This window comes from Hemicordylus capensis, chromosome 3 (genome assembly GCF_027244095.1).
Source record: "Hemicordylus capensis ecotype Gifberg chromosome 3, rHemCap1.1.pri, whole genome shotgun sequence".
NCBI lineage: Eukaryota > Metazoa > Chordata > Lepidosauria > Squamata > Cordylidae > Hemicordylus > Hemicordylus capensis.
The window spans coordinates 44,016,646-44,041,978 of NC_069659.1; the positions used below are offsets into that span (position 1 = coordinate 44,016,646).

Sequence of the window (25,333 nt, forward strand, 5' to 3'; positions counted from 1 at the left end):
GGAACAATTTTGGAATTGAGTGATTAGGTTTAATATCCTCTATTCCCTTGTGCATGACTATTCATATGCTTCATCCCCCGCCCCCGCCAAATGCAAATCCAAGGTTTGGTGAAACTTCTAATCAACATAACCTGTGTTACAGACAGCTGTTGATATGGTCATGGCCCTGGAACACATCTACCTGCCACATTCCAGTGCTCTTACATGGTTTAGCACACAACTAGATGTGCACATAAAGCCTAGGAACAGACCAGCATCTTTCATTTTTGACTGCACAATCTAAAACACTAAGTAGCTGCAAAACACAGTCTGTTCACAAGTTTTCCCACAGGGTGTGTGACTAGGCAAAACCACCAACGTGGACAAACTCCTGGCTGTTGGAGACATTCAAAAATGAGCTGTGCAACTGCACCTACATTATGTGTGCTTTCTCTGTGTTAGAAGGAACAGCAGCATCCAATTCAGTTGTCCATGATCCCTCTTGAGAGTGCAATCAATTGTAGGACAACTCATCCCATGGCAGTTGTAACAGAGTTAGATCAATTAGCAGCATGACTCCTCAAGAATTCTGCAGACTTCATTAGTTGGTCTCTGCTGTTTTAGGATTATATTTCATTCCAAAAATTGTTTGAATTCCTCATTATTTTAGTACTAGATGATCTGCAAGAAGTTAGCCACAGCAACTGATTACGGTTGCTTACAGAAGTACAGGCTTATCTAACGATCTACGGATTCACAATCCGTAGTTTTGCATATCCACAGGCGAGTAATGGACACGATCTTTCCATATGTAGAAAAACACGGCCAAAAGCAGGATAATTCCATGTATCTGCAGATCGGAGGTGGCCTAGGAGGTCATTCCCAGCTGCCATTTTGAGTGTGGGAATTTGTTAACAAATAAACAAAACAAAAAAAACCCCACTATTTTCCGCCAAATTTGGGGGAGTTTTGGATGTATTGGGGGGGGCATCCTTGGACACGTAAGGCACTTTTGCCCATTTTCACATTTTTGGGTGATTTGGGGGTGTGTGATTTTTAAGTCTGAGAACCTAACCCCCATGATCCCATAGATCATGGTTTTGTTACCCACGGTGATCTGTGGGAATGGAACCCCTGCAGATAATGAGGTACTCCTGTACAATCCCTGCTGGCATCTATCAGTGGAGTATGGGGCTGCTGGACATGGCATGCTGCGCTGCGGCCTGAAGGAGCAGAAGTATGGGAAGTGCAACAGGTGCAGGTGGGTGTTGCAGGTGAGTGTGATGTGGTGTGTTAATAAGCAGAGTAGCCAAAGGTGGTGGGGCTTGGAAGCCATGGAGTAGAGTTGGAATGTTACAGCAGCAGTGTGTGGCATTCACTCTATCTGAGGATGTCTATGGTGAACATGCAGGTAAAGGTGTTGGCATGCAGGTTAAGCAGGACAGGCTTGAGGCATGGGTTCACACTATCAGTGGGTCTTGGAAGTGCATCCCAAGCTCCATCAGCCTACTTCAGATCCTAGATTTTTGCTGCTGGTTTTTACCCTGGGACATAACCGAGAGTGCTGGTGTGGTGTGGGTTCACATGATCATGCCAATGTGGGTAAGCCACATTTAGCCATAATTACTGCAATGGTAAAAACACACCCTATGAGTAAAAGTGGGACTCACCTTAAGTCACTCTTTTTATATATATTTAAACTTCCCTGTGAAGCACCCAAACTTAGTTAGGCATAATTAAGTTTGATTGAAATTAATGGGGGGGGGGTTAGTCCTAACTAATTTGTCTCATTTATTTCAGTGGTGCTTAGTCACGATTGACTAGTCTCTTGCTTCTTAAACAGTGACAGAAGAAGGGCGGAGGTGGTATTGGAAGCTTGCTAGTCTCTTTGCTTTCTCCCTCTTTCTCTTTCTCCTTTCTTCAGGAATATCTTGATATGCAAGAGCATTAATTTGTTAACACAGCCTTGTCAAGTGGCAATGTCCCTCCAGGGTTTCTGAATGAGGAATCTCTCTGAAGTGTCAGAGTTTTATTGCAACATGTTAAGATACATGATAGATAATCCTCATGATAGAAAACAGAGCAAAGGCACACAGCTGTCAGAACTAAGACGCACACCCCCTTTAGAAGTACCTTAGGAATAATTAAAGAGTACTCAGAGACTCCATCAGGAAAGCACATCTGTCAAGATCTTCATACACTTAGTGAGTTTATATCTGCTTGTTTAGTCATGCGAGCAAAAGAGCTCCGGCTAACACAAGGCAGAGAAAGAGGACACTTAAAGCTATATCTATACTGGCACTCCATGTCTCATTCCTTTCCATTTTAGTTTATCCCTTATTGTCCAATTACATTCTAAAAGCTTCCTTCATAAGTATGTTGCCTACCACTATGACTGTGGGCTCAGGTTTCTACAACAAAAAGTGCAAAGCATACCCAATGCTGCACCCACCACTGAATTATAGGTCGTGATAGATAAGCCATATTTCAGGTAGGTTTGTCCATAATTTACTAGTCTTCTCATGAAGGAACCCCAGAGTTACCTGGACCACAGAGTGATAACCACTTCTCTAACAAATAGGAGAAATTACCCAGGCAAATCGTGATGCTGGATTTTACTGGTATCATTACATTACTGCTCTACTATCAAGAAATTAGGAGAGGAGAGCTGGTCTTGTGGTAGTAAGCATGACTTGTCTCCTTAGCTAAGCAGGGTTTGCCCTGGTTGCATATGAATGAGAGACTAGAAGTGTGGGCATTGTAAGATATTCCCCTTAGAGGATGGAGCTGCTCTGGCTGGAGCATTTAGGTTCCAAGTTCCCTCCCCAGTTTCTCCAAGATAGGGCTGAGAGAGATTCCTGCCTGCAACCTTGGAGACGCCGCTGCCAGTCTGTGACAATCATACTGAGCCAGATAGACCAATGGTCTGACTCAGTATATGGCACCTTCCTATGTTCCTAAGAAATAAGTGAGAGACTGAGCTTCTGCTACACTAGCTAAACATACCTTGGTACAGGAGAAAAGTTCAATGGTGCTGGATCTTTAGACAACAGCTGTCTTTTGGAAAACCTTTTGTTGTTTCTCAGGCTCTTTGCAATCTAAATTAAGATGAAAACATGTGTGTTTAAACCAAATAACCCACAGGCATTTAACCACACACAAGAACAGAAGCACATTTCAAAGTGGTGATTCTCTCTATATTAAGCAGAGGGAGAGTAACTGGCCTTCTCTCCAACCCCAGCACAGCATACTTCCAGTGGCTGTTACTGGTACTTACCTTGTGTTTCTTTTTAGACTGTGAGCCCTTTCAGGACAAGGAACCATCTGGTTGTTGTTTTTCTACATAAACTGCTTTGAGAACTTTTATGTTGCTGACAAGTCTGTAAGTTGTAGTAGTGATAGTAAGAGAGACTACCTGAAATGCTACATCCTGAGGAATGATAGCTTGAAGATCACTCATATAGGCAACTGTTGCCTCGAGAACAGATGCAACGTCATTCTTTCTTCCTTCTTCACAAGGCAGGAGTGTCCGCAGCTGTTCACAGCAATTCTTAATCCGTTCTCTAATGAAATGTTTTCCGGAAGAAATAAATATCTCATCATGGGTTTTTTTTTAAATTCATATTTATAGAATAATTATGTTAAAATATAAATTAGGCAAAACAGTAGAAGAATTGCAAATCTATTTAATACTATATCTATAATATAAAGTTGCTTAAGGCCCCCTCACTGACTGACATGAAGCTCTCAGACCAAATCACAAAAGACAGAAACATGCCATTTTCGCAGGTAGGTGCCAGACCTCGCACAGACTACCGAAGAAATCTGAAAACCCGAAAACTGATTAATGCCCCAGAAAATGCAGAAGAACTGTCCCATTGGTAAACATGGGGAATGAGATCTCAGAGAGAGAGAAAGACTTGAGTCACAGAGAGAGGTCATTAATATGCCTGCAAACTGCAAGCCCTTTTATGTGTGTGAGAGAACCTATTATAAAGTAACACATATAATAGCTGTATCCATATTTACCGTCTTAGCTTTTCCTTCCTGGAATGAAGTAAAGAAAGAATATTATTCTTCCCAGAGTCACAGGATGAAAGCTTTTCTCCACTGACAGCCATCTTGCTCAAAAACCTACAACCGCCCAAGGAAATTAAGCATTATTCTCAAGGTAACAGTTTTGATTCTAGGATCCTTACCAGACAATGCTACGTAACAGAGGGTCAGCTAAAGAGGGAGACCCAACAGCAGCAAGCCACTGAGATTTTCTTTCAGTAGAGGGCGAGTTCACATGTAGTGGCGAACCTGAAGTTTGGAAGAGTGGTTGGAGCGCCAGGATCCCACGCGTGCACTATTTCTGATCTCAGGAAGAATAAGCAGAGATTGATGGGTTCATACCACATGCCCAATCTTGGCACATCTTGCAGTATGGAACCCAGTATCTGTTCCTTATTCCAAATCTAAGGGACAAATGTCAAGTGTGGAATTATACCGAGATCAGTGAGTTCTTCCTGAGATCAGAAATAGAGGGCACATGTGGTCCTGGAGTTCCAGTCCCTCTGCCAAAACTCAGGTTCAGTGTGATATGTGAACCCATCAGAAGAAAGGAAGGTTAATTTGAAGGATCTTATTTTATCAGCTTTGGAGCACTGTGGTTAACATGGATGGAGCTGAACGTGTGGCAACATAACACAACAATTAATGGAACAAACAGCCACAAGATGTGGTGATGGCCACTAGCTTCGATGTCTTTAAAAGAGACTTGGACAAATTCACAGAGGATGGGTCCACAAACGACTATTTGCTACAATGGCCAAACAGAGCTTCCATGTTCAGGAACAGTATACCCCTGAATACCAGTTGCTGAGTAGTAACAGCAAGGGAAGGACATTATGGACCTGCTGTGGGCTTTCTGTGGAGGTATCTGTTTGGCCAGTGTGAAAGTAGGATGCTGCTGAACTAGATGGACCATAGTCTGACCCAGCAGGGCTCTTCTTGTGTGGCTATCCCATGATCAGTTTACTAAAGTGACAAAGACTCCAAGGATCTGCTCCGTGTGTATACTCAACAGGCCAATTTAGTAATGTGAGCTGCTGCAAGTTATACAGCTTGAATTTTCAGACTTACCTTTTTTAACAGATTGTTTGACTTCTAAACTAATGAAACACATGCCTTAGGGCTGCTTCCCACATGCACTGTATATTCATCACTCAACTTTTTGAACTTGTTCCAAATATGGCAGCCAGTCTGTTGATGCAAGCTCAGTAGTTCAGTCATACCTTGCCAATTGTAAGAGATCTTTGCCAACTACCAGTTTGTTTCCAGGCACAACTCAGACTGCCAGTTTAAATAATAAAATAGTAATAATAGGCATTTGTAAAGTGCTTTTGAGTCTGTAAAGTCCCTTATATGAATGACCTTATTATAATCCTTACAACAATCCTGTAAAAGTAAATATGTATTATTATTATTCCCATACTGCAGCTGGGCAGGTCAGCTGGGCGGAAGTGGTTTGCCTAAAGCCACCTAGGGAATTCATAGCAGAGCAAGATTTGAACCAGGAGTTCTGATTCAAAGCTCACTTAACCATGACACTATATCAACAATAATCTTTAAAGCACTAACCAAATTGACAATTTGGAGTTTAGGTACATAGGAAGCTACCGTATATCAAGTCAGACTTTTGGTCCATCTAGCTGTGGCTCTCCAGGGTTTCAAAACAAATTGTTGGGTTTATTTGGTTGGTTTAACCAATGAGCCATATCTGGATATTCCCAGCCCTATCTGGAGATACTAGGGATTGAACTTGGGGGCCTTTGGCATGCAAAGCACATGTACTTCCATTGAACTGTGGCCCCATCCTGAAGGATCACCTTTCCCCATCTGAACATGCCCTGCTCAATCCTTTAGGTCTGCAACCAAGGCCTTTCTCTGGTGTCCTGCCCACGACAATAAGTGGTAGTGATGCAAGAGGTGTGGGAGGGGAATACCCTGTATATGGAATGTCATTTCCAGGAAAAAATCAGCAGCAGCAGCATTCAAGTGAAAGGTAACATAATTTTTCACATCAAGCATTTCAAAGGTTCCAATAGCTGAGTTTCTGTGACTAATTTGTTTTATTATATTGGCTGTTTTACTGCTGCTGCCTGTCTTTTGCTGTTTTTACGACTATATTAATAGATTTCTAGGAGTTTGTACTTTAGCGTTTTATGATATGTATTGCTAGGAACAGCTTTGTAGGCTCTGAAGCAATATATCAATAGTTAAACAAATAATAAATATGCATACAGTGGAGAAAAGCTGTTTTCTTTAATGTGCTTACAAAAGAAAAAAAGCAGCAAACCACCCTCAGATATTAAAGTGAGTAGTGGAACATTTCCTAAAACTGCTCAAAATTCTGCAGCCTGTTTAGAACTTGCAATAAAAATTGATTTTAAGATCAGTACACAAACCAATCAGCCAAGTCAGGGAATGTTTCCCGTGTGATCAATCTTCATATTTCCAGCATAACATTTTGTCAGTTCTGCTTTCCAAAGTTCTTATGCTTACGTTTTCATCCTTATCTAAAAGCAAAAAAACAAGAACAGGACTATTAGTTGATACAAGGAAAGCTGACAGAGCCCTTGGTAACTTAAGGGCCATCTTCTCCTGTGCCTATGTCACTCCTATGCACTCCATTCTACACCCATGTTCCTTTGCTGACTGAAGTGCAGTGAGTGTCCATGAAGGAGCAGGGACTTTTCAGTAGTGGCACCAACACTCAGGAATGTCCTCCACAGGGAGGCCCATTTGGCCCCAAGTCCAAGTGGCTTTAAATAAACAGATAAGAAAGTAAGTTAAAAAGATTGTGAGCCCTTTTGGGACAGGGAACTACTTTATTATTTTTCCACGTAAACCACTTTGAGAACTTTGTTGAGAAGTGGTATATAAATATTCATAGTAGAGGTTTTAGACAACGTACAAAAACCTGACTTTTTAGAAATGTCTTTGGAATCACCTAATTGCTTTGCTCCTAAGTAGTTTTGGTGCCCGGAATGCCCCCGCTGTGAGTCCCTTCCCGCCACGAGGTCCCCTGAAATCTGCTTTCTGGGGCCTCCTACAGCCACCCAATGCCCACCCAATCTCCGGGTTTCCCCCATAATTTTAGCCACCATGTGCACGGCTGAGGAGCAGCAGCCAGAGCAACCACTGGGCCTGTCCGTCCAGCCCAGCAGCTTTTGGTAACTGCAAGGCGCTCCATTGCGCCTGCACAGTTGAAATGGATAGTCACAAGCCCATGACGTCACAGGCTTGTAACCATCTATTTCAACTGTGCAGGCATGCTGGACTGCCTTGCAGTTATTAAGAGCTGCTGGGCCGGACAGACAGGCCCAGCGGTCACTCTGGCTGCTGCCACAGGAGGTGAGGAGGCCTGCTCAGCTCACCCCACTCTGGCCGCCACCCCTTGGCTGTGCACTTGGTGGCTGAAATTATGGAAAAAACATGGAGGTTCAGTGCGGTGGGGCAGGCATGGGGTGACTGCAGGAGCCCCCCCCCCCGCCAGGCCTTGGAGGCCACAGACCAGGGACCCAGGGTCTGGGGGTAAGAGTGCCTCTGCTTTGCTCTGCTGCTATTTCATTGAGGATAGGCTTCTTTCTTTGATCATCAATGGATATTATTTGTAATGCATTTTGTTGTCAAACTGCTTTGAGTTCCTATGGAAGAGAAAGCAAAACGCAAGTTTTTAAAATGAATAATTCACCAATCCCGGTCCAGCAAGTCTTAGAATAGGAGAGCTCAGTAGGACACATATGCCAACAACTAGGTAAGTGTTACAAAACCCAAGACAGCAGACTGGTGAGCACTGCAGGCAGCTACACCAAAGATGTTAAGCATTCCCTTCCTAATCTCTGCACCCTAGAGAGACAGCTGGAGGCAAGTCACTCAACATTACTATTTTATAACTGCTTCCCTCATAAACACAAATAAATCTTAGGTAGATTTCACTAGGATTTTATTCAGAACTCCACTTTCTCCTTCTCCTTTCCCTCCCTTCTGACTCCACCCTCACCCCCTCGTCAGGATCCCCACCGGGACAAACTTCTCAATGACAAAACATAAAAGATTATTAGACAGAATACAACAATTACCTAAATATATCCTACTAATTAGCAGAATGAATGAAAATGTAGGTCTGGAACATGACTACCCAGATACGCAAGACTGACTTTTCACCTAGTTATAGCAGTTACGTAATTCTCAGCAATCTTATCTGATGTAAAGGTGATGCAAGGATGCTAGCCAGCCACTGCTCCGGGCTTTACACTGTAGGAATATAAGGCTACCATTTATTCAACTCAGCTGAAAGCACCTTGTGATGCACCAGTACAATTGTGAGAGTGAGCTAATTTATTATTTATCATATTTATATACTGCCTGAGATGTGTATCTCTAGGCGGCATACACAATTTAACAACAAATATAAAACAGAGTAAAGACAAAACAATTTTTTCACAGGATAAAAACAAGTAAACAGTTTTAGATTAATTTCAGTTAAAAGCCAGAGAAAACAGGAGTATCAAGGGTCTTTCTAAAAGCAATCAGAGATGGGAGATGCTCTAATTTTTGACAAGGAGCATATTCCAAAGCCCTGGGCAGCCACAGAGAAGGCCTGGTCTCGAGTGCCCACTAAATAAGCCAATGGCAACCGTAACCAGACCTCCTCAGATGATAGGCGACTGGCTTCATGACAAGTTATACATCTGCCACTTGGGGGACTGCTTCTTGGTCTTTGGCATTCTACAGATCTATCTATATGAAACTGCTGGGGAATAGGTCAATGTATATAAATGATACCCAGCTCTCTCTTTTGCCTTTCCATCATATACCAAGGAAACTGTTGGAAGTCCTGACCCAGAGTCTGTGGGCAGCAATGGACTGGATGAGGGAAACAAGAGAAGTGTAATCCAGAAAAGACAGAAGTAATAAAACCACCTATCAGGGGAAAGGGTTTCAGTCACTGCTGGATTGTATGGAACTCTGCTTGAAGACTCAGGTCCATAATTTAGGGGTGCTTCTGGACTCAGCTTTCAGTCTAGATTGTCAGGTTTCTGCCATGGCTACAAATGCCCATGCCATACTTCGGCTGGCTACAGTGACATAACTTTTGAATTAGTGTAATGCACTGTGTCAGCTCACTCTGAAAAGTGTTCATAAGCTTCAGCCTGGATATACCTCCAAGAAGAAGAAGAAGATTTAAGAACTGTAAAGGACCTTGGAGGTCTTCCTGTCCATCCCCTTGCTCAGTGCAGGGAACTGCTGCACTGTTCTTGACAGATGACCGTCCAGCATCGGTCTAAAAACCTCTAGTGGAGGAGAGCCTACTGTTGATCAGCTTTTACATAAGGAAATTCCTCCTAATCTCTAGCCTGTTTCTGCTTCCTTGTAATTTCAGCCCGTTGACCCAGAATAGGGATGAGTGTGGAACCAATTTTTGCAGTTCAGTCCAAATTCAAATGGAATTCATACTGGACCATGGATCAGTTTGATGAGACCGGCTAGCTGGCTGGTCCAGTCTGTCCAACCAAACCCATTCAAAACTGGTTTGCCAGTTCATGCAGCTGTAAAAGGGGAATCCAGTGAGGACTCCTCTTTGCTTCTGAAGTAAAAAAGAAAGGTTTTGTAAAGGGTGGCAGGGGAACAGCGAGTGAGAAGCACTTTTAAGAGTCAAATAGAAGTGGCTGTGAGAGGCATCTTTCAAAGTCAAAAATGAGGTGCCACAGTAGGCTGTGGCACCTCCCTCCAGTCCTTGCAGGTGCAACAGCAGTATCTGACACCCACGGGCGAACTGGTTTCGGTCCAGTTCAATTGATGAATGAGACCCTTTCACAAGGGCCGGGCCGCAATCAAACTGTTGAACCAGTTCAATCACAGACCGGTTTGGCACACCCCTAACCCAGAACAAGACACAGTATTCCACATCTAACCAGTGCAGAATAGAGTGGCACTATGGGCTGCTTTGGCCAATTCAGCCGGTATACACTATTACGAAGCGGACATGCTAAGAGCAAAATCATCTGGATGTCTTCCACAGACACCTTCCCAGCATGTTCTTTTATCACATGGGAGAGGCTATTCATCAGAATGGCCCCTATGCATGTGCTCCAAGTACTTGCTGAATCATCCAAATAAACTCAATGGCTTCTCATGATCTGTACACAATACCTCTGTTAAAATAGTCCAATATTGCATTTAGCCATTTCATCATATGGCTGACTCATGTTCAACTTGTGGTCTACTAAAGCACCAAAATCCTTTTCACATGTACTGCTGCCAATTCAGGTCTTCCTGGTTTTCTACTTGTGCATTTGGTTTTTCTCACTTAAATGCAGGACTTTACATTTATCTCAGTTGATCTATCAAATGTTATTGATTTGGGTCCAGTGTTTGTTCATTTATTATATTTGTACAGTGCCCCAAACTTCCATCTCTGGGTGGTTTGCAGCAACATAAACAAATTAAAATAGAAATTAAAACCTTAAAACAATTTAAAACCACAAGTCTAGTTTAAAAGCTTGGGTAAATAAATATGTCTTTAGCAACTTTTTAAAAGTTGACAGAGATGGGGAGGCCCTGGGAGTGGATCCCAGAGTCTTGGGGCAGCAACAGAGAAGGTGAGCTGGTGGCAACTGCAGATGAACCTCTCCAGAAAATCTCATTGGGTGATGGGGCTCATAGTGAAGACAATGTTCTCTTAGCTACCCTGGGCCTAAGCAGTTGTATTTTGCCCAGAAACTTATTGGTAGCCAGTGTAGTTCTTTTACTATAGGGCTAATATGGTTGTTTCAAGATGACCCAGAGACCAACCTGGCTGCCGCATTCTGTACCAACTGCATTCTGGACTATGTACAAAGGAAGCTCCTCAGAGCACATTGCAATAGTCAAGTCAGCATATGTTGCCTGTTCCGAGGTGGTTTATCTCAAGAAATGGACGCAGCAGGCATATCAGATGAAGTTGCTTTAAAGCACTTCTGGCCACCACCTCAACCTGAGACACCAGGGAGAGGTTTGGATTCAGAAGCACTCCCCAACTACATACCTTTAGGGACATGAACAAAACTGCTTTGCCCGATTTGAGTCTGAACTGGGCTCAAACCAAAATCGGGCAAGTTTGGTTTTAGCACCCTGAACGAGGAGCACGGCTTGGCTCGAATTCAATCCGGTTCAGGCCCAGTTCGGGGCAGCCACGGACATTTGTTTTCATTTTTGTTTTAATGAAGGACTTACTGCCTCCTAGCACTAGGCGTGGTGGTGCTGCTGTTGGGTGTAAGTGGGGTGTCCTCCGGTGGTTCACCCTCCCCCACCCCATTCTCCCCCAGGCCTGTTTTGGGGGCATTCTGGCCCTTTCTGGGGTGGTGGTGACCATTTTGGAGGCCCCCACACATGCGCCCTGGCCACGATGAGTCCCATCACCACAAATGTCCGGGGTGCCTGCATGGCAGCCTCCAAAATGGCCACCGCCGCCTCAGAAAGGGCTAGAATGGCTCTAAAATGGGCCAAAATGGCACTTAGAAGACCAGGGTAAGGCCGGCGGAGGGGGGAGCTAGAGGAGTTCTGACCCCGAACAATAAGTACCCCCAGCCTATTTGGATGCAGCCTCAGTTTGTTATTTAAGGAGGTTATGCCTTCTCCTGTTGCTGTTGACATGGGGAAAGAGATTTGGGTGTCATCAGCATACTGGTAACACCCTGCACCAAACCTCCTGATGATCTCTCCCAGCGGTTTCATGTAGATGTTTAAAAGCACTGGAGACAATATGGAGCCCTGGAGGAATGCTGTATAAAAGTTCGTGTCCTAAAGAACCACTGTCTCTAAGCAACATCATCTGGAATCTGTCCAGGAGGTAGGAGCGTAGCCACTGCAAAGCAATGCCTCCCACTCCCAACCCCATCAGACGCTCCAGAATGATTCCACCTTGTTGCCTGGGACAGCGCCTTCTTCTGCATGATCCCCACCACACATTAAGAAAGGTCTGTCTCTGTATACCACCAACTTGTCTGGTGGTGACTCGGGAGCAGGCTCTCTCTGTCATTGCTCCTGGGCTGTGGAATGCACTCCCTATAGACATTCGTGGTTTAACATCTTTACCAGCCTTTAAAAGAGCCCTTAAGACACACTTTTTTAGCTAGGCTTTTAGTAACCTTTGAATGTTTTACATTTTTTGTTTTAATAATTAGTTTTATTCTGTTTCTATTGTGTTTATTTTTGTTAACCACCTAGAGCCTTTGGAGTCAGGCAGTATATAAATTAAATAAATGGATTATGATGACCACGACAACAACTTCAGAAGCTGCCGAGAGATCCAGAAGGACTAACAGAGTTACATCCCCTCTGTCAATTCCCATTGGAGATCATCCATCAGGCAACCAAGCAGTGTCCACCCCATAAGCCGCTAAAACCCCAATTTGAAATGGGTCTAGATAATCAGTTTCCTCCAAGACTGCCTGGAGCTGAGAGGCAATCGCCCTCTCAATTACCTTGCCCAACCATGGAAGATTGGAGAGAGGCCTATAGTTGCTTAACTCTGAGGGATCCAATGCCGAAAGGGTCTAATGATTGCCTCCTGCCCTTCCCTCATTTATAATACATTTTATAATATTTATAATATCTACCAGGCCTTACAATAACCCTCCTGAGCATAGGTATTGCCTGAGTATAGGAATTCAAATGTGCTCTGTGTTGTAATCTGTCACTGGCCCGCCAGCCAGAAAGCATGGGGTGGGGGCGAGAAGGGGGGGATAGGAAGCTGGCCAGCCCACCAGAAAGCGTGGGGGGGAGAAGGGGGGGAGAGAAGTGGGCGGGGGGGGGAAGCAGCCAGTTGGCCAGAAAGCCGGGTGTGCCGGTGGGATGGGGGAAAGCAGCAGTGGTGGGTGGGCTGGCCGGAGGCACAGATGCTTTGCGCCTGGTCCAGCTAGTTAAAATTATTAAAGATTGGGAGGGGGGTGTCCCTGTGTAAAAAAAGAGAGTTTGAGGGCTTGCATTAAAGTGTGTAAAGTGTGCCGTTCGGTGTTGACTCCGGGCAACCACAGAGCCCTGTGTTTGTCTCTGGTATAATACAGGAGGGGTTTACCATTGCCATCTCCTGCGCAGTGTGAGATGATGCCTTTCAGCATCTTTCTATATCTCTGCTGCCTGCTATATGTGTTTCCCATAGTCTGGGAAACATACCAGTGTGGATTTGAACTGGCAACCTCTGGCTTGCTAGTCAAGTCATTAGGAGGCCCATAAAAACACTCAGACACAATGTGGTGTACTGAATACAATGTTGGATTTAGATTTTGAAGATCTGTGTTCAGAACCCCACAAAGTCATGAACTTATGGGGTGACCTTAGGCCAGTCACTCTGAGTCTGACCTTCCTCACAGGATTATTAGGAGAATCAGATGGGGAGAGTGGAGCCATAAGCTCCCCGAAGGCATGACATGAAAAGCATAAATTAATATGGAGCTTCCATGATGCAACAAAAGCAATATTATTTCAATCAGCACAGCTGACTCCCCCCCCCCCAGTGATATGGAGAGCAGTAAAGGCCAAATGCAGAAAAGTCCAAGAGCAGATCACATAAGTTAATAGAAGACAGAATATCAACAACTAGAGTTATTAACTGAGACAATCATAACTTGTGTCCTTTTACCAAGGATATTGTCAAACTTTATATTACTGGAAGCGATTTACTTAGGGCTCTGGGGTTTTTATAAGCTCTCTTAAACCCATCATGATTGGTAGCTGGGAGATAAGATACTGGACTAGATGAACTATTGGCTTAATCCAGTAAGGCTTCCATATTCAATAAATGATTTTATGCATGTACCTGTAAAGATACTGGTGTCATACACTAACTTGGCAAAATATGCTAAATCTGGTGTCAGGGTTTAAGGCAATTCCAACATGTTTCTAACGTTTGGCAAAAATTACTTGTCACCCCATGATCTTCATAGGAACATAGGTAGCTGCCATATACCGAGTCAGACCATTGGTCCATCTAGCTCTGTATTGTCTACCCAGACTGGCAGCAGCTCCTCCAAGGTTGTAGGCAGGAGTCTCTCAGCCCTATCTTGGAGATACCAGGGAGAGAACTTGGGTCATGCTCTTCCCAGAGCAGTCCCATCCCCTAAGGGGAATTTCTTACAGTGCTCACTTGTAGTCTCCCATTCAAATGCAACCAGGTTGGACCCTGCCTAGCAAAGGGGACAATTCATGCTTGCTACTACAAGACCCAGACATAAGAGAAAGCACAGAGACTGGTATCTCATTCCAAGAAACAGAGGCTGCCACGCACTGTTTGTTTTACCACTATATATATCTGAATCAATTTATTTTTGATCTTGTTCTCTCAGTGCATAAAGAATTTGTACTTGACCTTTAAATGTCAAAATCTTCTTGAAAAAAGGGGGCCTGCTGTGAACTACAACTCAAGAGCATACACAGATTTAATACAAGCCGCACCACTGAATGTAGAAACACAGCTTCTTATGCTAAAACCACCAAAGCACTCAATAAATAACTTTTCCCCACCCTGTCCTGATCTGCAATATTATTGCTAACAGAATGGAGGGAGGAGCCATTATGGGTGGTTTGGCTGACATTCTAAGCAAGGCAGTGACAGCAGAAGGCTTCAATTCTAAAAGCCGGTTTAAGTGGGTGGACTACTGCATCCACATTGAGAACACTCAAAGAGAGAAAGGACCTGTGAACACATAAAGCTATTTAGGTTAGCTATTATATTCTGCAGAACAAAGACAGCCTGTGAAAGAAAAGAATAGTTAAAATAAGCATACCGCCACTTTAAGTAAACTCTTTGGAATATTCATCAGATTACCTCTTCACAAGCTAAAAAATAAAGCTTTAATTGAAGAGAAAGGATATGATTAGGTGCTTTAGTTTATACTAACATTTAAAGCAGTCTATGTTTAACCATAAACTACTTCACACAGGCTTGCTAATACATTTGCAAGGCACCCCTACAGCAAACATTAGACAGAATTATTGTTTAATCCTATTGACACATATTGGACTATAAAAATGAGTTCTCCTGAAATATATATAGGAATCTCTACATTAGTAGTGGCTCATCTGCTACATTCAGTCCCCAAAAGTAATCTGATCTTCCTGGTGACCCCAAATTTTAAGCAATAAGATGGTTCAGACATAAGACCAAGCTGAGGATGTCATGGTATTTGAATCAACACTATGCTTTGTAAGCAGCAATCTAACCAGGATTAGAACCCACAGTTTAAAGTTCATTTGCAAAACACAGTTCAGGCAAACTGCTGCTTGGTGCCACATTGGTACCAATAAACCATGGAATGGGATGATATATTGCTATCAAAAACCACTCCTTGGGCAGCTACCAGGGATTCTTAGAGAAGGAGAAGCAAATGAGGAAAAGTGGACAAATAGTGGATTGCATGTTTGTCTGGAAGGAACACTAATCCTGGTGTGATATTATGTCTGAATCAATCCACCGTATGGCAGTAATGGACTACCTTCATGCTTGTATGATCTACTTTGCTGATTCTACAACATATGGACGTGAAGACACAATGACACCAGATTGTCCTACATATCATCCATCTTTAGAACAGGTTCATCCTGGCATGATGTTGCCACAAGCTTCAGTGGTCAAGATTAAACTTACAAGGTCTTATGCTCTGGAAAAGGAGACAACTCCTAATAGCAAAGGATGTGGAGAAGGAACACTCTTTAAACTGGAATGAGGAGACTCTTGAGATTCAGAAGCAAGAGGAGTCCCCAGCACGCTTAGACTAAAAGCAGCAAAGTTATGAAACAGTGCATTTACGCTTGCTCTTCAAACAGCAGTTGCTTGCTTACTCCCACATTTTCAGCATCAAATAGACAGCATTTCTTCTGTACTGTTCACTATCACTTCAGTGGGGATGAGAACACTGCTGCTGTTCTTTAGAACAGAATAGATGCCAAGAAGAAAAGCAGACCCTTCTACTGCAAGGATTCCCAACATCCCCAGATGTTGTTGTACTAAAACACACACCATCTCCAGCCACAGTTCCCAGAGTTGGGAACCCCTGTCTGATTAACAGAGAAGGTCCTGTAAATATCATAAATGCTTCATTGAGAGAGTGCAGGATGCCTCCTTGTCTTAAGGAGGCTATTATTAGACCTTATTTGAAGAAATCTGCTTTGGATCCCTCACAGTTAGCTAATTACATGCCTGTCTCTAATCTCCCTTGGCTGGGCAAGGTGACTGAGTGAGTGGTTGCTTCTCAGCTCCAGGCAGTTTTGGATGACACAAATTATTTAGACCCTTTCCAGACTGCCTTTCAAGTGGGCTACGGGGTTGAGACTGCCTTGGACAGCCTGATGGATGATCTCCAATTGGCAATCAACAGAGGGAGTGTGACTCTGCTGATCCTTTTGGATCTCTCGGCGGCTTTTGATACCATTGTCCATGGTATCCAGCCGGGTTGCTTGAAGGAGGTGGGATTGGGTGGCACTGTTTCACAGTGGTTCTGTTCCTAGCCCTCTGGAAGATTCCAGATGATGTTGCTTGGAGACTATTGCTCTGAAAAGCAAGAGCTGAAGTGTGGGGTTCCACAAGGCTCCATACTGTCTCCAATGCTTTTTAACATCTATATGAAACCGCTGGGAGAGATAGTCAGGAAGTTTGGTCTGGGATGCTATCAATATGCTGACGACACCCAGATCTATTTGTCTATACCAGCTTCATCGGGAAATGTCATGACCTCGCTAAGTGCTTGCCTGGAGGCGATACTGGGCTGGATGAGGGATAACAGACTGAAGTTGATGTTGGAAATTCTCTGTGGTGAGAGAATCCCTTTCTCATTATAGCAGAGTGCATAGAGGCACAACACAGCGGATTTAGTTAGGCATGCATGTATGCTAAGAGTAAAGTAACTTGGAGCCAATCCATAGTTTCAAATCAATATATAAGGCATTTATTAAGGAACTCCATTCTAGATAGGAAAGTGAGGAGTTAGAATCTCTAATCTATCTATCTAGCTGGATGCAGATGGATTCTGCATCTTCTCTGCACATATGGTGCAGGGAGAGAGGCTTGCCATGTTGCAGGTAGAAGGGCAGGTAGGGAAGAGAGAGAGGAAGGAAGTTAGTCCCTGAGATTAGCAATCTACATTTCAAAGGGATAGTGTCAGAGCAGTAGAGAAGGGATGACCAATGTCTTGACCCTCTAGCCCTCTGACTTACTAGTCTGTCCTCCACTGTCTGAGACAAGAGACAGCGCAAAGTCCTTTAACTTCCAACAGTTGAATCCAAACAAGGCGGAGGTACTGTCTGTAGGGGGTGAGGATCCAAGAGATGGTTTAGACCTGCCTGTTCTGGATGGGGTTACATTCCCCCTAAAAGATCAGGTTCATAGTCTGGGAGTGCTCCTGGATCCCAAACTCTCCCTAGTTTCTCAGGTTGAGGTTGTGGCCAAGAATGCTTTTTATCAGCTTCAGCTGATACACCAGATACGTCCATTCTTGGAGACTAGTGATCTTAAAACAGTGGTACATATGCTGGTAACCTCATTTATTCCTTTATTTTAAGGATTTTATGTAACTTTATGTCATTTATGACTGTACATCTCTTTTGGTCACTGACCGTAAATAAAGTGTTATAGCTGGTAACCTCTAAGCTTGTCTACTGTAATGCACTCAACATGGGGCTGCTACAATTGGTACAGAATACAGCAGCTGGACTGTCCTCTGGATTTACCTGAAGGGACCATATAACGCCGATTCTAAAAAAAAAACTGCACTGGCTGCAGATAGGTTTCTGAATGTGCTAGTTATTACCTATAATATATAACATATAACTTTAAAAAGTGCTAGTTATTATCTATAAGGCCTTTAACGGCTTAGGTCCAGGGTACTTAAGAGAGCGCCTTCTCTGTCATGAACCTGGTCGCCTATTAAGATCATCTGGAGAGGTCCAATTACGGGTGCCACAAACTCGTTTGGTGGCCATTCAGGACCAGGCTTTTTTTTTGTGGCTGCCCTGGGGCTTTGGAACGTGCTCCCTGCTGAAATAAGAGCTTCTCCTTCTCTGTTTGCTTTTAAGAGGACCCTGAAGATGTACCTGTTTTCCCAGGCTTTCAACTGAGAGTCTATTTTTAAATTTCAATGTGTTTATATCTGATTTTTATCTTTTTATGAATTTTAAATGTGTTATGTTTTATGTTTTAATTCTGTACACCACTTAGAGACTTTTAAGATAGGCAGTATATAAATTCAATAAATAAAAATAAAGAAATAATCTATGAAATTCTTCGGGATGTGGTGATGGCCACCAGCTTGGATGGCTTTAGAAGGTGCTTAGACAAATTCATGGTGGACAGGTCTATCAATGGCTACTAGTCTGGTGGCTGTAGGCCACCTCCAGCCTCAGAGGCACGATGCCTCTCCCCAGAGTCATCTGGTGGGCCACTGTGTGAAACAGGATGCTCGACTAGATGGCCCTGATCCAGCAGGGCTGTTCTTAGATAGCCTGACAGCTTTCCTTGCCTTAGTATGGTTGGTGAATGACCCAGGTTTAGAAAGACCATGTTGAATATGTGCTTCTCAGGCAACGCTGTTGCATTAGAAACATCTTTCACCACAGTTTTTTCCAGAAACACTTTCTGCTAAACCATGATTACAGCCTCCACAGCTGCACTGCTTCCCACTAAGAAGATGGCTCTGCCTTTTTAAGAATCAGAAGGAGGATCTCCTCTTCACAGTTATTAAGAAAATAAATTACAAAAGAATTTTAAGGCAATTCCAGCAGGAGGAAGCTTTCTTTACTATCTTTACAATTAATATAAATTTAGCTTAAGATATATCAACATGGAATTTGGGGAGCAGATATTCATTTTGATTTCAGTATTTCCACAGCAAATTAGCAACCAAGTATATTCCAGGGTTCCAAACTTGATGCATGGCAAATTCCTCCTAATGTCATACTTCCCCCACACCCCAGCTCCTTCAGCTGGAAAAAATCAAACAACTTTCTGGGGACAGACTTCATGTTCACCATTAAGATCTTTCTGTCTCATGCAATTAAACAGTTGCACAGCTGCAGCAAGTTAAGCATCCGGCAGCTGCAGAAAAATCACAACTCATCTACCATTATAGTGGTATTTTAAGACTCTTAAGAGCATTATAACACATGATCGTATGTATGATAAGCAGCATTTCAGATGCACCTGCTTCAAAAGCCGTTTCTAGCAGCACTTTTTACTTTTCAGCTGCAAACTCAAGGAAGTTTTAAACATTTTGCAGAGGAGCAGGAAATGATTGGTGTGTGTGCCTAGGCCATACACGTATTTGTCATATTCAAACATGACATTTTCAGGTGTGAACCTGAATGTCATCAGTGAATTGGCTTTATTTCTGTTCTGTTCCAGGTGCAGGACTTAGAACAATTTAGAGACAGGAGGATAGTGCCTGGACTGAACCAGTTTATTCTGAATGAGATCTGAAAGTCTTATAGCTGTAAACTAAATGTATTTATTTTATTACATTTCTATACTGCCAGTCAAAAACATGGATATAGTAAATTTAACTTTCTTTAGTACTTCTACATATCTTTCCATAAGAATAGTCTCTAACAAGAGAAGAGATATCAGGGATTCAACATGTAACATGAACTGCAAAATAAAATTATTAATATACTGGAAAGACAGCTGAAAGAGTAAAAATGGAGGAAGCTGTTTCTGAATGTGTAGGTACCATCACAGGAGAGGTAAAGTGGATATTTTAAATCCATTATATGCATATAAATGCACTGACCATATTAAGTATAACTATGCAGTATTTATACTGGATTTATTTATACTTATATATTAGGTAGTGTTTGTATTTAACTCTTCCTACACCTGACCTCCTCTTCTCTTTTAAACTTCTTCTGTTCCTGCAACATAGTTTACATAATGTACACAAGCAATATCTTTTGACAATATGTTTTGTGTGATTTCCCCCCTAAATAAACCAAAGAACTGCAGAGAAAGGAACACACTACCATATACACTTCTTCCCTTTTCTGCTGCATTCAAATAAAAACAAATTGTTCTAGAAAGAACTAATCTACCTACTTTCCTTTCACTATCCCTACAACTCGACTAAATCTGGTACAAATTGGTTAGGCAATTTACAAGTTAGCCCACTTGCACCTCAAATATTTATGCGTCCACCATCTTGAATCAGGATGGATGACATCATTACAAACTATTTCCTTGAGCAGTCCGCATTAGTCCCTACACCTGCAGCAAATTTGGTTCAACTTGGTTAAGTGATTCACAAGTTAGCCTAATTGTGTCTCAAATGTTCACGTGTCCACCATCTTGAATTGCAGTGGATGACATAATAGGTGTCCCTGTGTGCAGAAGTGCACAGAGGTCATTTTGGAGCCTGGACCTAAAGGCCTTTGGAGGCCACCCCCCCCACCTACAAATTAAGCATCATCCCCTACACACATACACACACAGTATTTTTAACACATGGGTTATTGAGGGCACAAACAGCAACTGAATTCACAAGAATATAAGAATATAAAACAGTTTTATTTAAGCAAATATGCATTAGCAGAGACATTTCAACACACAACATATTCCCATCCCATACATTTCTTTCCCCACTCCCCCGTCTCTAAAGCAGAAGTCACACTCAGCCACTTGGTGCAGGCAACAGTCACACTTAGCCACCCGGTGTTGCATGGGCTGGCAGCACAACCACCACACCACCCAGGCCAGACTAAAGAGGATTGGTGGGGGCGGGGGTGACTTCAGCCTGGACATCCAGGGGTAAGAGCAGCTCTGCCTGTGTGTCACTCACTACAACTATACCAAATTTGATTCAAGTCGGTTGGGTGGTCCACAAGTTAACCCTCTTGCACCTCAAATGTTCACACATCTGCCATCTTGGATCAGGGTGGATGACATCACCACAAACTATAGAGTTGAGATGTCCCTATGTGTCTCTACAACTGTACCCAATTTGGTTCATATTCGTCCAGCCATTGCAAAGTTGATGTGGGTGGGGTAGGGGGACATGGACGGAATGGAATGCTGTGTGATCTCATAAGCCTACTGGAAAGTAGGCTAAATGGGAGACCTGTAGAAGAGGGCTTTACAAGATACTGATTTTAACAACTTTCCCAGAAGCTAGGCCATTAATATTACAATTTTACAGGCTGGGAAACTGAAGCTGACAAAATTGTGACATGCCTAAGGCTTCCCAATGAGCTTATGGGCAAACTGGGATTCCAACCATTTAAAAAGTCCTTTTAGCAACATAGCACTGCTGCAGTATTAGGAATGTGCAGAATGTTTTGAGCTTGAAACATTCTGACTTGAAATGTGCAATTTCAAGTGTTTCGAGCTCAAAACAGAACACTCTTCAAATGAAGGGCCTGTTTCGAGCTCAGAATGGAACGACCACATTCTGAGTAGGAATGTTTAGAGTGTTCTGAGCACCATTTTGGAGGCATGTTTCCCCCTTACTGACTGGTTTTGGCACTGGCTTCCAATTGGCTTGTTGACATACGAAACAAGTTGATTTGTCAGTAAACAAAATATTCTCTATCATTCTCTCCTCCAAGGAAAGCTACAATCTGGATAGCACTGCACCTCCCTAATCATTTGGGGGTAGGAATAAAGAAGGGAACACAAATAAATCTGTAAGTGCAACAATGACACTCTGAACTTATATTTGACAAAATATTCTGTGTTGCTCAAAAGCTGAATCACTACACAGTAGGCTTCATACAATTTTATCTTAATAACAATTCTGTGGGATAGAATAGGCTTCCAGACAGTAGACCTATTCAGACATTATGTTGTACATGCCTACAGATGTATGTACTGTGTATATGTGTTCAAATCCAGCATAAAAATAAGCATACTACTGGGCATGTATTGAACATAACATGTGAATAACTGTACATGCATGCAAACCCATTTGTTTTCACTGTACACACTACCCAGAGCCTTTTGGATGAGGTGGTATATAAATGTAATAAATAAATTGTATGTGTGTAGAACATAATGTGTGAATAGGACTAGTGACTGGCTCAATCTTATATAGTGACCTTTGTGGCCAAGTATGGATAAAGAAATGGAGCGTGGGCACCTTCCAATATTTCTCTGACATGATGCTTTCTGGTCCCAATTCTGACAGTCTGTCCACTACACCACATTGTTGTAGTCCAAATACACTAGTAAGATTAACAGCAGCCATTACCCACACCTCCATCAACAGTCATTCTTGCTTTGCTGTCATGTTAGTGAACTAATGCTGAGAAGGCTGACTTTAGAAAGCATCCATCAGTGACGAAGTCTTATATAGAAACTTATAAGTCTTCTGGACAAAGGCTGTATGCATCACTTCTTTGTTCTGCATGGTACTCTGTTGCATTTACTGATGGTAAACGCAAAGCCACATCAGTGGCCTTTTGTAATCATAGATTAGAAATGGCCATTTGATTAATAATAATCTCATATAATGAAGAACCAATCAATCCTACCTCAAAATTATATACCAATATTGATTTTAAAAGCTCTCCCTCTCTCATAAGAGCATCCCTGATGGATCAGGCCCAAGACCTATCTAGTCCAGCATCCTGTTTCACACAGTGGCCCACCAGATGCCTCTGAGAAGCCCACAGGCAAGAGGTGAGGGCGTGCCCTCTCTCTTGCTGTTGCTCCTCTGCAACAGATATTTAATTAAAGGCATCCTGCCTCTGATGCTGGAGATGGCTTATAGCCACCAGACTAGTAACCATTGATACACCTGTCCTCCATGAATTTCTCTAAGCCCCTATTAAAGCCATCCAAGCTAGTGGCCATCACCAGATCCTGTGACAGAGAATTCTATAAATTAATTATGCTCTGTGTGGAAAAAGTACTTCCTTTCATTGGTCCTAAATTTCCTGGCCTTCAGTTTCATGGAATGACTCCTGGCTCTAGTGTTGTGAAAGAGGGAGAAAGATTTCCCTGTGTCCACTCCATACATAGTTTTATACACCTTCATCATGTCTCCCCATAGTCGCTGCTTTTCCAAACGAGAAAGCCCCAGATGCTGTAGTTTTGTCTCATAAGAGGGCAGTTAAAAGCCTGATTTTTAAAAAACTATTTAATGCGTTTTTATTTGCAGTCTTGTTTTGTTTTGTGAATTAACTGTTTTATACTGCTTTTATGTGTGCTGTGTTTTTAAATCTGTGCACTGTCTAGAGATGTGTATGATTGATTTTAATTTGTTGATTGATATGTTAATTGATTTTAATTGATGGTATTAGCTGCCCTGAGCAATTTTTGGAGGGGCGATATATAATCAAAGGAAGGCAGGAAGGTGCTCTAGTCCCCTGATCAACTTGGTTGCCCTCTTCTGCACTTTTCCGAGTTCTACCATCTCCAAACTGAGCCATTTCAGGAATGTTGCCCCTCCCACAAGTGACTCACCTGCAGCTAATCGCCACCCACTGTTTTTCTAGGCACAACTGAGACTGTCCACTCAAAAACAAACCCCTAGCCAGCCAGAAATCCAACCCTAGAAAAGACTCTTAACCAACTTACCTTGGGCCCTTCCTCTTTGTTTTCTTGTTGATTTATTTATTTATTTACTTCTAATACCAGAGCTCAGCATCATACAATCAAATTGACTGGCAAAATCTTTTGTTTATCTTTTGTCCCGATAGACAAGAGATAATTAGCTACTGCTCTTCACACAGCACAAAATTATGTTACAGAAATCCCTGCCACAAGATGTTCCAGGGGCCATTAGTTCAGTTGGCTTTAAAAATAAAAACAATTAGACCTCTCCTCCATTAGTTAGTCTGTGGCTATTGGCCATAATGGCTAAATAGAACCTCCAGATTCCTAGGCGGTATGCCAATACATTCCAGCTGCTGGAAAAGAACAGAGGAGCATTACTGCCTTCATGCCCATTTATGGGTTTTTCCAGAGTCATTGCATTAAACTGGATGCTGGATTGGATGGGCCTCAAAGTTTTAAGAGTGCACCCAACACATCACATTTCAAAAATATAGCAAAGATTTCAAAACTCGAGATTCTGAGTATACAGGTCAATTCAACATGGTCTTGAGGGAGTTGAAGAATTAAAATTACCCCTGCTAACTGTGTTAGGGCACCTTTTAAAGGTTCCATGAAACTTTCCAGAAAAAAAGACTCTTAAAAATTGATTGATTTATTTTTTATTTTTATCATCGTCCTCGTTTGAAAGAGAGAGAGAACACGCTGCCTTATCACTTCCCTTTATTCGCTCTGAATGCTTTAATACCAAAAAGAAAATGCAAGGAACAGGAAAGAAAGAGAAAGGGATACGAAAGAACTAAAAGGCGCAAGGAGGACAATACCTATTAAACAAAGCACTGAGAAGCTGAGTTGAACAGACACAACGAACGCAGACTACGAGTCTTATAAGCTGATTATATTTAAGTTTGAGGAGCTTTAACACCGCACCCCGCAAAGAATGCAATATATAAATGGAAGTATAATTAATCAATAAATACCCTGCATATTCCGTGGTGATAGAGAGTTCAGATACCCTAACATTCCCTGAGGGCCGGCGTTACTTCCTCTGCGGTCTTGGAGAGAGGCATCACTTTACACATACTCCCTTAACAAAACAAATTTAAAAAGAAAGGGGGTTCTTCCTGCGTTAAGTTTTCCAACGCTACGCTTCTCCACGGCGGGATGGCTGAAGGGTATCCCTCGACCTCTTCCCACCTCGGCTATCCGCTTCCCCACTCCCAGGTAGGGCGTGGCTCCAGGAGACATTCAAGAAAGCTCTCTGTGGCATCGTTCTGAATCTGCCTGCTTCTGCTGCCCATTTACACCTAGTTCAATGACGCCTGTGAACTGAGGCAAAGAGGCGCCTTTTAAATTACTCTCATATATTTCGGAGAGAGAGAACTGCCCGTATTCCAGGCAGCATTTCTGTTCCTCCATTCGCTGTAGGCTCCTTTCGGGAGGGAACTTTCCTCTCAGAGTGGTGGTGGGTGGCAATTACAAACTATGCCATTGAGATGGCCCTGTGTGTCGCCTACAAATGTACCTAATTTGGTTCATAGTGGTCCAAGTATTGCGGAAAGCGGGACACACACGCACAACATACACAGAATGCTGGGGGATCTCATAAGCTTACTTTTTACTCAAGGAAAGTAGGCTAAAAAGCAGACTTGTTCTCTTTTGCTCCTAAGGACAGGACCAGAACCAATGGGTTGAAATGGCAAGGAAGCAGATTTAGGCTAGATATATTAGGAGAAATTTCCTTACCGTAAGAACTGTGTCACATCGTGGTGGAACAGTCTGCCTCATGCA

The 25,333-nt window shown here is 42.8% G+C and overlaps 1 protein-coding gene across 1 annotated transcript in view; it reads right to left on the reverse strand.

Moving 5' to 3' along the window:
• SOHLH2 (spermatogenesis and oogenesis specific basic helix-loop-helix 2) overlaps positions 1 to 24,710 on the reverse strand; it is a 33,971-nt gene extending 9,261 nt beyond the window's left edge. The window contains exons 1-5 of the mRNA XM_053308901.1: positions 24,523 to 24,710; positions 6,426 to 6,542; positions 4,009 to 4,113; positions 3,395 to 3,542; positions 2,986 to 3,077 (exon numbers count right to left, since the gene is read on the reverse strand). Coding sequence (XP_053164876.1) covers positions 2,986 to 3,077; positions 3,395 to 3,542; positions 4,009 to 4,100 — 332 coding nt within the window. The 5' untranslated portion in view covers positions 4,101 to 4,113; positions 6,426 to 6,542; positions 24,523 to 24,710. The remainder of the gene's footprint in view (positions 1 to 2,985; positions 3,078 to 3,394; positions 3,543 to 4,008; positions 4,114 to 6,425; positions 6,543 to 24,522) is intronic.
• Positions 24,711 to 25,333: the final 623 nt, after the last annotated feature.